Raw genomic sequence first — 12,794 nt, 5'->3', positions numbered from 1 at the left:
TTGAAAATGGGGAAGATGAGAGGGAAAGTGTCCCAGCTGCACCCCTGTGCGTTTCAGCAGAGGGCAGCTCACTGATGATATCCGAAATTTCTGTGGTGTTATTTCACTGATGAAGGTGACAAATCGTGCTGTGAAGACCTCAATCTGAGCTTCCTAAAACTCTCATCACATCCAGGGTCCTTACGGGTTACATGAATTAAGATCTTGGATGCACCATGTGGGGATTTGCTTAGCTTTCAGCATCTGGGACACAGTTCTCTAGTCCAGTCCCAGGTCAGTTGATGTTATAAAATCACATCAGAGCTTAACTTTGCAGGTAAATTTAACTTTATTTTTATCCTTCAATTAAAACAGGGGCTAAAGTTGCCAGCAGGGGAGGACACCTGGAGAGGATATTCGTGGTAGAGTTCCGCCCAGACTCAGACACTCAGTTTGTGTCTGTTGGGGTAAAACACATGAAGTTCTGGACATTAGCTGGCAGTGCTTTGCTTTATAAGAAAGGAGTCATTGGTTCCATGGAAGATGCCAAAATGCAAACCATGCTTTCTGTGGCCTTCGGAGCAGTGAGTTCAAGTGACTTGCTACAGACTTTTATCATACATTGTTATTAAAACCACAAGTGTCAGTTTGCTTTGTTGAAATCTTGTGCAGCACACACAGAGCAAGACCATCGACCTCTTGCTTCTTAGTTAAACTTTGCATTTCAAACCTGTACACCTTTGCATCCTCATGGAAGTTTTCTAAGCAGGGTCTGGTTTCTCTGTCAGTGAATGGTTTTCATTCATGTCTGTGCTCACCTGCAGCATCAGCTGCCATGGCTTTCCTGGTTTTACTTTGCTAGTTATGTGGTGCTTCACTAGCTAACCCAGAAGAATGGGATGTTATTTGGTGGGTAGGCTCTGCTACCTTTTTTTCTACTAACAGTATTTGGTACAACATATGCCAGTGATCCCACTAATGGTGCCAGTATATTCTGCTCTCCAGTATGGTCATTAGGGAACCTTGCACTGTGCTTTAGATTTCATCATTAGTAAAACCAGGACATATTAACAGGGAAAAAGCAGCGTTACCATGAGTCTAACTAAGGTCTGAAATAGCTTCTGCTTCATCCAGAAACCCTACAGAAATTACCTTTGCACAGGTTGGGCATAAATTACACAAATCACCAATTCAAAGAAACCCCTTACTCCTAATGACCCACCCTGGACAATAGTGCTAATATGTGCAATGCAGGACTATAAAATTAGCCTCCCAAATCCTCATCTTTATGCCCAAAGAAGTGAGTGTGTTGTCAAAAAATGCTTAATACCAAACATTTATTTCTGTTCAGTGGAATTATTCCAGTACAAAATATGAGTAATGTAATGGACACTAAAGACCCCAAAAGTGATTTTAAATAAGAAGCAGAATATAATGACAGAACAAACAAATTGCTTGTCTGTACTTTTCAAAGCCAGCAGATGAGCTCAACTTGATCAGAATACGTCATTCTTCCAGGGTGCTTTTTGCTTCCTCAAGTATGTGTGATTGAATCTCACTGGCTTCCTTTTATCAGGAATTATGCCATTGCTGTGGTGCATAAAGCAGGTACCAGGTTGAGTTAGTTCTGCAGTTAAGTTTATACACTTCATTTTCAACATCTGGAAGATCCTGCTTGCCAGTCACCTGTACTGGGATTCTCCCCCGACACGTACTCCAAGAAGAAATCAGCATCACTTAGAATCCAGCAGTGGTCACCTGCTGTCCACCTCACCAGTGGGGCCATGGCACTGCATGAGCACACCAGAAGAAGCACACGCATCTGAAAGTTCGAGATAGATGCATGAGGTGAATGTGTTCCACCCACATGATTAATAACATCCCAAAGAAACACCCTCAAAGTGCAGTCATTAAACTCATTCCCTCAATGCAGATGGTTTTAATTCCTGCAGTCATTGCATAGTTGACTTTTCTCAGAAAATTCAGTAGCTAAAAGAATCTTAACTGAAGCTGAACAAAACTGCTGAGGTATTTATTATATCAGAGATTGTTGCTTTTTGTTGCAGAATAACCTTACATTTACTGGTGCCATAAATGGAGATGTCTACGTGTGGAAGGACCATTTTCTGGTCAGGCTTGTGGCAAAAGCTCACACAGGGCCAGTGTTCACAATGTACACAACCCTTCGAGACGGACTCATTGTTACAGGAGGGAAGGAGAGACCGTAAGATACAAAACCTTCCTACAGTGCACGGCTTTTCTCTCTCTCGTTTTGTTTTCAGCTTATCCAATACCCTAGGCATACACAATGCTTCCCAGAGATAAATGGCATCTCTACTGTGGCAGCTGCTGTCTAAATCTGATGTAATGTGCACAGGTATCTTAGTAAAGGACTAATAAGTAGGATACTCAAGGTCACGGTAATGCATGTTATGTGCAAAGGGTGTACTGAACCTCAAACTAGCAATTGATATGAGCACCTGCATAAGCTCCTGCCAGCCTGGTAGAAGTCAGTTTTCCTTAATTTTTTAATTCTGGCAAATTACAGACAACCTCTCCCAGTGGAGATGCTGATGAGTAAATTCTTTCATTTACTTGAAGTAACAAATATGCCAAGCTTGTCTTGGCAGCAGAGATTTGAGATTAAGTGACAAGAGAACAGTTTGGTTTTTGCAAAGTAGATACTGTTCAAAACATAAAGTGTGATGGCATTTACATTATTTATTTTCCATTACACAATAGTGAGGTGTTTTTATAGAGTCATAGAATCACAGAATGGTTTGGGTTGGAAGGGACCTTACAGCTCGTCCAGCTCCAACCCCTGCCACAGTCAGGGACCCGTTCCACTAGAGCAGCTTGCTCCAAGCCTCTGTGTCCAACCTGGCCTTGAACACTGCCAGGGATGGGGCAGCCACAGCTTCTCTGGGCACCCTGTGTCAGCACCTCAGCACCCTCACAGGGAGGAACTTCTGCCTTATATCTAACCTAAATCTCCCATTTCAGTTTGAACCCATCATCCCTTGTCCTATCACTACAGTCCCTGATGTAGAGTCCCTCTCCTCATCCTTGCAGCCCCCTTCAGACACTGAGGTTTCCATGCAGCTTCTCTTCTCCAGGCTGAACAGCCCTGATTTTCTCAGCCTGTCTTTGTATGGGAGATGCTCCAGCCCTCTTAGATACAGCAGGAGGTGATTCAATGTATGTCTTATTTTTCAATCAGAAAAATACAGGTGGGATTTACATATGGGCTTTGTTGTAGCCTGTGCAGAGGGAGATGTGGGTAACACAGCACCCTTCTTTTCAGCACTAAAGAAGGGGGAGCTGTAAAGCTGTGGGACCAGGAGATGAAGCGGTGCCGAGCGTTCCAGCTTGAGACAGGCCAGCTCATCGAGTGCGTGCGCTCCGTCTGCAGGGGCAAAGTGAGTGAGCAGCACCCCTGCACGTTGTTCTTGGTGGAGGCTGATGGGAGACACGGGGGGGAGATTTTCGTGGCATTATGTGAGGAGGCTTTGCCTGCCTACCCAGCGATGTGTCCTTATGTGTCTTCCTGAGCTCAGGAAGGGCTTTGAGCTGCTTCTGGCACCTGGGGCCTGCCTTTCCTCTATAGTCATCAAGGAAGCGTATGGACATATTTCACCAGGGCAGGACCCCTGTGTCCCACCTTTCTTTTCAAGTGGCAAAAGGAACTTGGGCACCTGCCTTACAAGCTTTGCTTCCCATGCAACACGGGCACAGCTTAGGTGCTTCACTTGGACAGAGAGGATCCTAGCTTTGTTTTTTTCCTGAAGTCACAAATAGAACAAGTTGATGCTGAGAATTACCGGTTGACTTTAAGATTTGGTGAAGTGGAAAATAGAAATAACTGAGTAATTTACATGCTAAAGGCGCTTTTGCACCCATTTAAATAGCACTTGTAAATGTTGTGAAAGGAGTGTGTGATGATGCAGGAGTGGTATTTTATATGATGAGTAGCTGTCCAACCTAACATCACATGAAATGAACTCTATTTATCGTCATAAATCAAGTCTCAGGAATTTGACATGCTCTTTGGTAACACCACCGTTGAGGAATGTTCTGTGTTTCTAATCAAGTAGCCACTGACCAATTTCAAACTGTATCTGTTGATGCTTTTTCCATGTATTTACAGTTTAGACGATGACAGAGTGGCTAGAGTAGAAGCAAGGTGCTCTTCAACAGTCTGAGCCTAAACCCCTGTTGTTATTGCCCAGCATTATTTTGTTACCTCAGAGGTATGAGAATCACCCTTTACCAGTTTGTATTTAAACACTCTGCTCTGAATTAAAACCCTTAATAGCAAGGTGCAAATCCACCACAGCACTCACCAGTGACACCAGAACATGATAGCAGACGCTAAGATGTGAAAGTGTCCGTGGTTTAATCTCCTACTTTTAAGATGCTGCATGAACAAGCAGTACAAATCAGGATGAGTTATCACAAGTATTTCTGCAATACATTGGTATTCACTGCTATGGATCTATTCTGTCTCTTACACTGATAACCTGTCTCTTATTCTTCTTTTCACCTATGAACAGGGGAAGATTTTAGTGGGAACAAAAGATGGAGAAATCCTTGAAGTAGGGGAAAAAAATGCTGCTTCAAACTTGTTGATTGACTGTCACATGGAAGGGGAAATCTGGGGCTTAGCAACTCACCCCTCAAAAGACATCTTTATCTCTGCCAGTAATGATGGAACAGCAAGAATCTGGGACCTGTCTGACAAAGTGAGTATTGCTGAATTTACAAGTATATGATAAAATATGATCACTTTATACAACCGTGTGGATTTCCAGCAGTACGTGTGCATCTTTGCACAGCCACATAAAGAGAGCAATGTGTTTTCTCCTGGTTTGGTGTGGTTCCTTTTATGCCCTGCTCTGGGGTGATGTGGAAGGGTGAGTCCTTGCAGAGGTAGCACTGCTGCTCTTTCCAACTGCAAGCAGTCTGCAGAGAAACACAGCTATCTGCAGGGAATCTCAGAACCCCAGCCTGGTTTGGGTTGGAAGGGACCTTAAAGCTCCTCCAGCTCCAACCCCTGCCACGGGCAGGGACCCCTTCCATTAGAGCAGCTTGCTCCAAGCCCCTGTGTCCAACCTGGCCTTGAACACTGCCAGGGATGGGGCAGCCACAGCTTCTCTGGGCACAAGTTTAAACGCCCTCATGCTGATGGAGTGTCTTTTGTTGTGCATGGCCTGTTTTGATCTGAAAGCACAGGCTGGCATGGATTAAGGAAGGGTTTTAATTCCATGCCTAGAGACCGGCTGACACAGATTGTCCTGTCACTAATACACAGACCCTGACACGAAGCCTGCCTTGCTGGCCACATGGCTCCCTCCTCCTTAGGGGCTTTCTTTAGAACCAGTCACATTCTTCCAGTCCTCCCAGTATCTGAAGGATGTAGATCTGAAGGATCTACAAGGATGCTGGGAAGCGACTCTTCATCAGGGACTGTAGTGACAGGACAAGAGGTGATGGGTTCAAACTGAAACAGGGGAGATTTAGGTTGGATATAAAGAAGCTCTTCCCTGTGAGGGTGCTGAGCGCTGGCCCAGGGTGCCCAGAGGAGCTGTGGCTGCCCCATCCCTGGCAGTGTTCGAGGCCAGGTTGGATGCTGTAGTGTAATCCAGGATATTTATTTTGCCAAGTCAAGTTTTATACCAACAATCAGTTTTAAAAATAACAAATAAATGGAACATTTTAAAAAACTAATAAAAAGGTTTCTGCCTGTGGGAGCCTACACAGACCTGTTCAAAATGCAGTTACCTGAACCAACAGGGATCATTGTTAATAGGGGAAAATGAATAGGTCACAAATACAGTTTGGGATCTATTTGGTACAGTTTGTGAACCTCAAGGCCAGGTTGGACAGAGCCTTGGGTGGGATGGTTTAGTGGGAGGTGTCCCTGCCCATGGCAGACTGGATGGTCTTAAGGTCTTTTCCAACCCAAACTATTCTATGGTTCTACAGTCAGATAGGTGAAAAATGCAGGAGTGTTCCAGGCTGTTTTCACACAGCGAATCAAATGAAACCCTGCCCTCAGCAGCAGTTGCAGAAGCTGCCAAAATCACTTTCACACAAACGGGGAATTGATTTTTCTGCCTTTTCTGATAAATAGCGTCCCTTCTGGTGTGAAACATGAAGTCACAAACCCAGAACTCCCATCCGAGTCACATCTCTCCGTTGAAGCCTGCTCTGAGACATATGCCTGGTGGGATGTGATTTCTGATGTGACATTTCAGGTTTAAATTTAGAGGAAACTCCAAGCCATTTGGTTCTCATCAGGGGCTTCCATCCCCTGTGTTTGGAAGCTTTCCCTTCTCTGGGAGCTGTCCCAGGGCAGGTTTGAGCCTCTTGCTTGTGTTAACACAGAAACTGCTGAACAAAGTGAACCTGGGCCACCCCGCGCGCTGCGCCGCGTACAGCCCCGACGGTGACATGGTTGCCATTGGCATGAAGAACGGGGAGTTCGTGGTTTTACTTGTGAACAGCCTCAAGGTCTGGGGCAAGAAGCGAGACAGGAAATCTGCCATCCAGGATATCAGGTAGGCCAGAACTGCAGCTGAAGCTCTCTAAATGCACAGCCCTGACGCAAGAAAAGGGCCACAAGATCCAAGCCGATGTGCAGATTCTCTATAACTCCCTATTGTGTGACAGCATGAAATGCATTTACTGGCCAACTAGTGGCTTGATAAATACCTAAAGCTTGTATTTACATATATGTAAAGTTTATGTGTCTCATATACCGTATCTTGCATACTGCTGGGATTAATTCAGTTATATCTACTTGGACATAGCCAGGAATTTGTGTGCTGTGGAACTGGGAATATGGGAATGAATATCACAGACCATTTTAAAATTGTAATTCCTGTTGCTTTCTCCCAGAGGAGCAGTTACTCTGCACATCGTGCTGTGTGCTTTATGCATTAACATCAGTTAACTACATACAGTATCCTCCATCCTACTTATCTTTTGAGCATCAAGGTTTGGTTTGAATTCAGTCTTGCTACTTACAGAAGGTTTTTGTTGTTTTCCAGTAGAAGAAATCTCCTCTCTTGCATTAGCATGAGAAGCAAAAGAAAATCTTTTACAGAAAGAGTAAATTCTACCCCCATCCCGTGTTTTATTGTCCAGGATCAGCCCCGATAACAAGTTTTTGGCAGTGGGTTCACAAGAACATACTGTGGATTTCTATGATCTCACTCAAGGTACGACCCTGAACCGAATAGGCTACTGCAAAGACATCGCAAGCTTCGTCATCCAGATGGACTTCTCTGCAGACAGCAGGTACATCCAGGTACGTCTTGTTTGGTTGTATTTACTGTGACTTCCCTGCTACCAGACACAGTAACAATACAGAGGTGAGAAAGGGCAAAGGGAAGCTTTCCAAAGTTGCTCTGAACTTCAAGGTCCCTCTAAGTCTCCCAAGGTAGGGCTGATAACTCGGGTTGCCTTCAGAATGTTCATAGGGCCCTATAGTCCTCTTTCTAAACACTCAGGTCTTCCCCCTGCGTTCTGCATCTCTGCCCATAGCCACAACATAGCTCAGTTCCCTTATAGTGAGGGTCAGCCTGCTACCATGAGCAGGGAATGCAATTAACTCTATCCCAGCCCAAACCAGGCTCCTTAGAAGATCATCAGTGTGCTAAAAGCAAAGTGTTGTCTCATTTCAAGGGAGAGGGTGCAACATAGAGAAAGAAATTGTGGACTATGCCAATAAAGAAACGGTTCTGCTCCTCCTCCCCAGGATGGGATGCATGTTATAACAGCTTTAATAGGTGAGGTTTCCTTCTGAAATTCCTGTGATTCAGTAAAATCAGGTTGAGATAAACCAGAGAGTACATATCTGAAAGGAAATCTACCAGCTGTGCAGCGTGTGTATGAGCACCTCGTTCAGTTGTCATCCCGTACAGTTATTACTTCATGCTGCACATAATGAATTGTAGCTAATTAGGGAAAAGGATATTTCACCTGTTGAGACTATTACTGCTGGAAATGATACAAATGTAGACAATGATGTCTTTATGGCAAAGTCATCAGCTTTTTCCTTGCCTGCTCTCAGGTATCAACGGGTGCCTATAAGCGCCAAGTGCACGAGGTGCCGCTGGGGAAGCAGATAACAGATCCTGCTTTAATAGAGAAGATCACATGGGCCACATGGACAAGGTAAAGCACTAAGAGCAGTGTTCTGCCTGGTTGGGGCAGCTCTAATGCAGAATGAAGGTCAGGTTGTGTAAACCAAAGGCTTGAAATGTCCCCAGGGTTTGGCTCACTTGCCAGAGCACACAGACACTCCCTCAGAGCTCTGTCTTCCACACTCACCTCTCTACACACCTTTATAGCTGCTTGGTGTCTGTAGTAACTATGACTGCAGTCGTGCTGAGGGCTGTCAGACACCCACAGGGGCTTGTTGCCCTCGTGGGGCTCAGCACCACTTCACGCTTTGCTTTCACTGGCACACTGGTGTAGGTGCTACCTTATCCCACATCAACAAACACAAGCAGCATGGGAAGCAGGGAAACAGGAGCTGCCTATGAAGGAAGGAGCTGGGGGTATCATTAAAATACATTCACTGCCATAGGTTTATAGGGACCCCTCCCAACAGGATTACAAAACTGTAATCATGTGCAAAGTGGAAGAGGCCAAAGGCAGATCTGAGATCTGAGCGGGTGGTAACAGAGGTGGTTTGAGGAGAAGGTTAAGTGAGAATCCTCTTCCTCCCACTGCTCTGCTACCAAGCATAAGGATCTGCCCCAAATACCTTGTTTCTAAGGACTCCTGACAGATTGTGGGAGTGGGGCAGACACATCTGACAGTAAATGTGCAGGTAAATAGGAATGATTATAAAGGAGCTTAATCTAAGGGAAGAACAGGTATCTTAGGAAGTGTTCCACACCCAAACAAGCATCCCTCATTCAGTAACTTACAGCTAAGAGAACACTGCTGCCAAAAATCCCCTTGGGGGGGTCCCTGTGTGTCCTTGAGGAAAGGAGGGGACTGTAGCTGCTTGTATAAAATGATGAGAGAGGTCCACAGGAGGTAAACCTCAGGATTTATGGACAGAGAGGGGTTAGATTTAGAGGTGATGTTGTGAGTCACACAAAGATGTATTCCAGCGATGGTCTCTGTGATGAGATCGCATTCGGTGCCATGATTTTGAAGGAAAAGACTGTTCTAAAAGGCAGCAGTTATTTATCCCTGGGCTGTGTTGCCTCCCCACGCTGTGGAACAGAGCAGCAGCGAGTGAGCCTTAGGTCTAATGCTCTTTTCTTAACTTGTTTTTGGAACAGCATTCTTGGAGACGAAGTCATTGGAATTTGGCCACGAAACGCAGATAAAGCAGATGTCAACTGTGCATGTGTGACCCATGCTGGCCTAAACATAGTCACAGGAGACGACTTCGGGCTGGTGAAACTGTTTGATTTCCCATGCACAGAAAAGTTTGTAAGTGGATAGTTCACTCTAGTCTGAACAGCCTGACCTTGCTCTGTGGTTTTAAGGCCTCCAAATGCGGGGTCCAGCGGGGCAGCTCCAAGCAGGAACGGCTGCAGGAGCACTGGGAGCTGGGGGTCCCCAGGTGAGCAGCTTGCAGGTGATGGAGCAGCCATCCTCCAGCAGGCAGGGAGGGAGGAGCACACAGGAGGGAGCAGCGAGCTGGGGTTACTGTGGGCTCAGAACACTGGAGCTGCTGGGGTTTGGCTCCACGAGGCAGCTCCGTCACCCTGCTGCCAACCTGCACGTGTCCTTCCCCACAGGCCAAGCACAAGCGGTATTTCGGGCACTCCGCTCACGTCACCAACATCCGCTTTTCCCACGACGACAAGTACGTGATCAGTACGGGAGGAGACGACTGCAGGTGAGGGACGTGACCCAAGGTGCTGCGTGCTCCCTTCAGCACCAAGCCCCCGGCAGGGCACTGAACACCCCTCTTGGCCCATCCACAGCCTGCCCCTGGGTGGCAGCTTTAGCTTGGTTCTCCGACCCTGGGATCGATGCATTTCATGCTCATTGCACCCAAACCCTGCCTCCTTGGCACCACTCACAAGGTGACCGCTACTGCCTAAAGCATCCCGCATTTGGGTTCCTGTGTTGAGCAGCATCTGCTTGTAGCTCCTTGGTTTGCCTCCTCCCCATGGGCAGAGGCACAGCAGACCTGGCCAGCACCCAGCTCCGAGGCTTCAGGCACCAAGAGGTAGCAAAAGGAGCCCCGGCTGCTGGCACAGGACCCACACGTGTGCCTGAAGAACATTGAGACCACTTAAAGACAGCTGGTGGGGGTGTCAGTCACACAAAAATAACTGAATAGCTCCTGCCCAGCAAAGGGTAGGACAGGAATTCCGGCCAAACACAGGGATGGACAGATTTAGAAAGGCATTTCAAAGAGCAGGAGGTGCAAAAGGTGCCCGAGCTCTGAGGTGGGCTTTTCTTTCTCCTTCAAAGAAAGGGCCAGTAAATGCACACACAGAGATACAGACACAGACACACGTGTGACTGCAGCCGGGTTCCCCTCCACTCTCACTCCCCACGTTTCATTTGAGCTCCCAGTACTGCTCAGAGGACACAACTGCCGAGCAAAACAGGGAGCACAGAGGTGATGAATGAAAACCAAACGTGGTTAAACACAGCCCACGAGAGACGTGCGAACAGCACGAAGCAGAGCTAGCAAAAGAGCTGGGTTTTGAAGAAAAGTGCTTTTTCTCCCTCAAACCAAGCAGGTAGGAAACGAAAAGGCACAAATCCCGACAGGAGCAAGTACCAGAGAGCTGCGGTCAAGCAGCAGGTATTCATAACTGCTTCCTCAGCAGGAGAACAGCAGCCGGGGACTGCAGGATTGGCTTTGCTGCTTTCCAGAAGCAGAGCCCTAAATGCTGATGGACATTTGCCCACACCAGGCTCCCCAGCAGGAAGCCTGCAGCAGACACGGGTCTGACACTGCAGTCAATTTAACCCTCACTGCAGGAGCTCTCCCACATTAAAGCATCCACTGTCACTCCTGCAGTGACGCTGGTAATGAAGGACCCCCCTCACCCCCCATACAATTTTCCACTACTTTGGGGGTTAGGGAGGAGAAGGAAGTGTTTTCCTTTGAGAAAGGGGCTGCGCAGTGGGAGCAGGAAGCTCCGTCCCATCACAAAGCAGCTGCAGGGGAACAAAGGCTGCATTCACCTCAGCCCTCACCCTGCAGGACACAAGTTACATAAGCTCAGCAAAGCTCATCAGCTGCCCTGCTTTGGCCAGTGGTTATAGAGGGGATTTCTTGTTTCGGAGGGTAAGAACAGCATAAAACAAACAGTGAGGTTCTCAGGCAGGAGCTGGTTATAGACTCATAGACTCAATTGTTAGGGTTGGAAAGGACCTTAGGATCATCCAGTTCCAACCCCCCTGCCATGGGCAGGGACACCTCACACTAAACCATGGCATCTAAGGCTCTGTCCAACCTGGCCTTGAACACCACCAGGGATGGAGCATTCACAACTTCCCTGGGCAACCCATTCCAGTGCCTCAGCACCCTAATGGTGGTTGTGGTGCTGCAACTCTCCTGAGAAAGGGAAGCACATTCACATCATTCCGGGCTCCACGTTGCTGTACCTGGCAGCTGGCTGGTAAACCCCCAGTTGGAGCCACTATGGATCCATAATGCCTGTATTTAACACAGCCTCTCTTGGTGCTGCAAGCTAACCCCTCCCTCACTTCCTTCCCCTGCAGTGTCTTTGTGTGGCGCTGCCTTTGACCGGAGCCTCTCCTTGCTGCTGTTACTGCCACCACCCAGTGACTGGGCCAGCCTGGACAGCCACGATGCCTCGAGCCCTGCGGCTGCCGTGACCCCCACCCGAGGCTGCCCCGTGACACCTCCAGATTACTCACAGCATTTACTGAATGTCACCTCGCCCGATAACCCCGAGGAGGAAGGAGACGTCTGAAAGGGAATCCTTTTGTAACCCGGGTAGGCCAGAGTGATGAACGGTTCACTCACAAAGCTGCTTTTGCCTAATACTGTGTTATCTAAACCCTGTCTGGGAAGGGAGCACACGGAGAAAACGCTGGGCCCTTTAATTTGCATCATTCCAAAATCTATGGCTTGGTTTGTTCAAGAAAAGGGGTGGGTTTTTCACCTCCTGCTTCAAACTCACCTTTGGGGCACTGAGTAAAGCCGCAGGCTTTGAACGGGTGAGCTGGGGTCACACTTCAGCTGTCAGCGAGCGAAGGAGCAAAGTTATCATTTTTTAAGTCCATCTTCTTTTTAAATATATATATTTGGCAAATTTTTCTATCCATGAAGTGCCTTGGAATAGTTTTCTATTAGTATGGGCTACAGCCTTGCCTCCCACCCCTTGCTTTCAACATACGGTGCTATAACGTTCACACAGAGGAGGGCTAATCATCACCACCTTTCCCAGCTGTGTACTTACTTCCACTGTCCCCGGTCTCTGCTTTGGGTTTCAACACCTTCACAAGTGAATTCCAAACTGTTTGTGACACAGAGGCAGCTCTGTGCTGTTCCGAGGACAATTCCCCGATGGCATTACACCCCTCGGTAAGCTGTTCACAACGTGTGCGATGGTAGCGCGACTACAGCCGGAATGCGAAGCTTAAATGGTGAGTAGAGGGGGAGAGGCTTGGTTAAAGATGCCAACAGTGAGGAAGCTGCTCCCCGCATTCATCCACTCCCTGTCTGTGGGAAGCTGTGCTCTAGAGATAACTGCTTCCACAGGCAGGGGCCATCCACTGGTGTGGAAGCCTCTGAGTCATTGCTGCAATTCCTGCAGGGATCCCAAGGACCGCCTGGCACTGCTGCTCAT

General features: G+C 47.4%; 1 protein-coding gene across 2 annotated transcripts in view; it reads left to right on the top strand.

Annotated features, from left to right (window-relative positions):
- The window catches only part of EML6 (EMAP like 6), a 120,735-nt gene extending 108,650 nt beyond the window's left edge, over window positions 1-12,085 (top strand). For both annotated transcript variants that reach the window (XM_061461697.1, XM_061461696.1), the window contains 10 exons: window positions 355-563; window positions 2,046-2,203; window positions 3,284-3,398; window positions 4,533-4,721; window positions 6,367-6,539; window positions 7,129-7,291; window positions 8,057-8,160; window positions 9,285-9,438; window positions 9,750-9,850; window positions 11,701-12,085. In XM_061461697.1, coding sequence (XP_061317681.1) covers window positions 355-563; window positions 2,046-2,203; window positions 3,284-3,398; window positions 4,533-4,721; window positions 6,367-6,539; window positions 7,129-7,291; window positions 8,057-8,160; window positions 9,285-9,438; window positions 9,750-9,850; window positions 11,701-11,725 — 1,391 coding nt within the window. In that variant the 3' untranslated portion in view covers window positions 11,726-12,085. The remainder of the gene's footprint in view (window positions 1-354; window positions 564-2,045; window positions 2,204-3,283; window positions 3,399-4,532; window positions 4,722-6,366; window positions 6,540-7,128; window positions 7,292-8,056; window positions 8,161-9,284; window positions 9,439-9,749; window positions 9,851-11,700) is intronic.
- The last annotated feature ends 709 nt before the right edge of the window (window positions 12,086-12,794 follow it).

Source organism: Pezoporus flaviventris, unplaced genomic scaffold, assembly GCF_033815535.1.
Source record: "Pezoporus flaviventris isolate CSIRO_AGI_PZ_B2104156 unplaced genomic scaffold, CSIRO_AGI_Pfla_v1 ptg000031l, whole genome shotgun sequence".
In the NCBI taxonomy this organism is placed as follows: domain Eukaryota; kingdom Metazoa; phylum Chordata; class Aves; order Psittaciformes; family Psittacidae; genus Pezoporus; species Pezoporus flaviventris.
The sequence above is the reverse complement of the archived record's forward strand: the minus strand, read 5'-3'. Positions and strand labels throughout refer to the sequence as shown.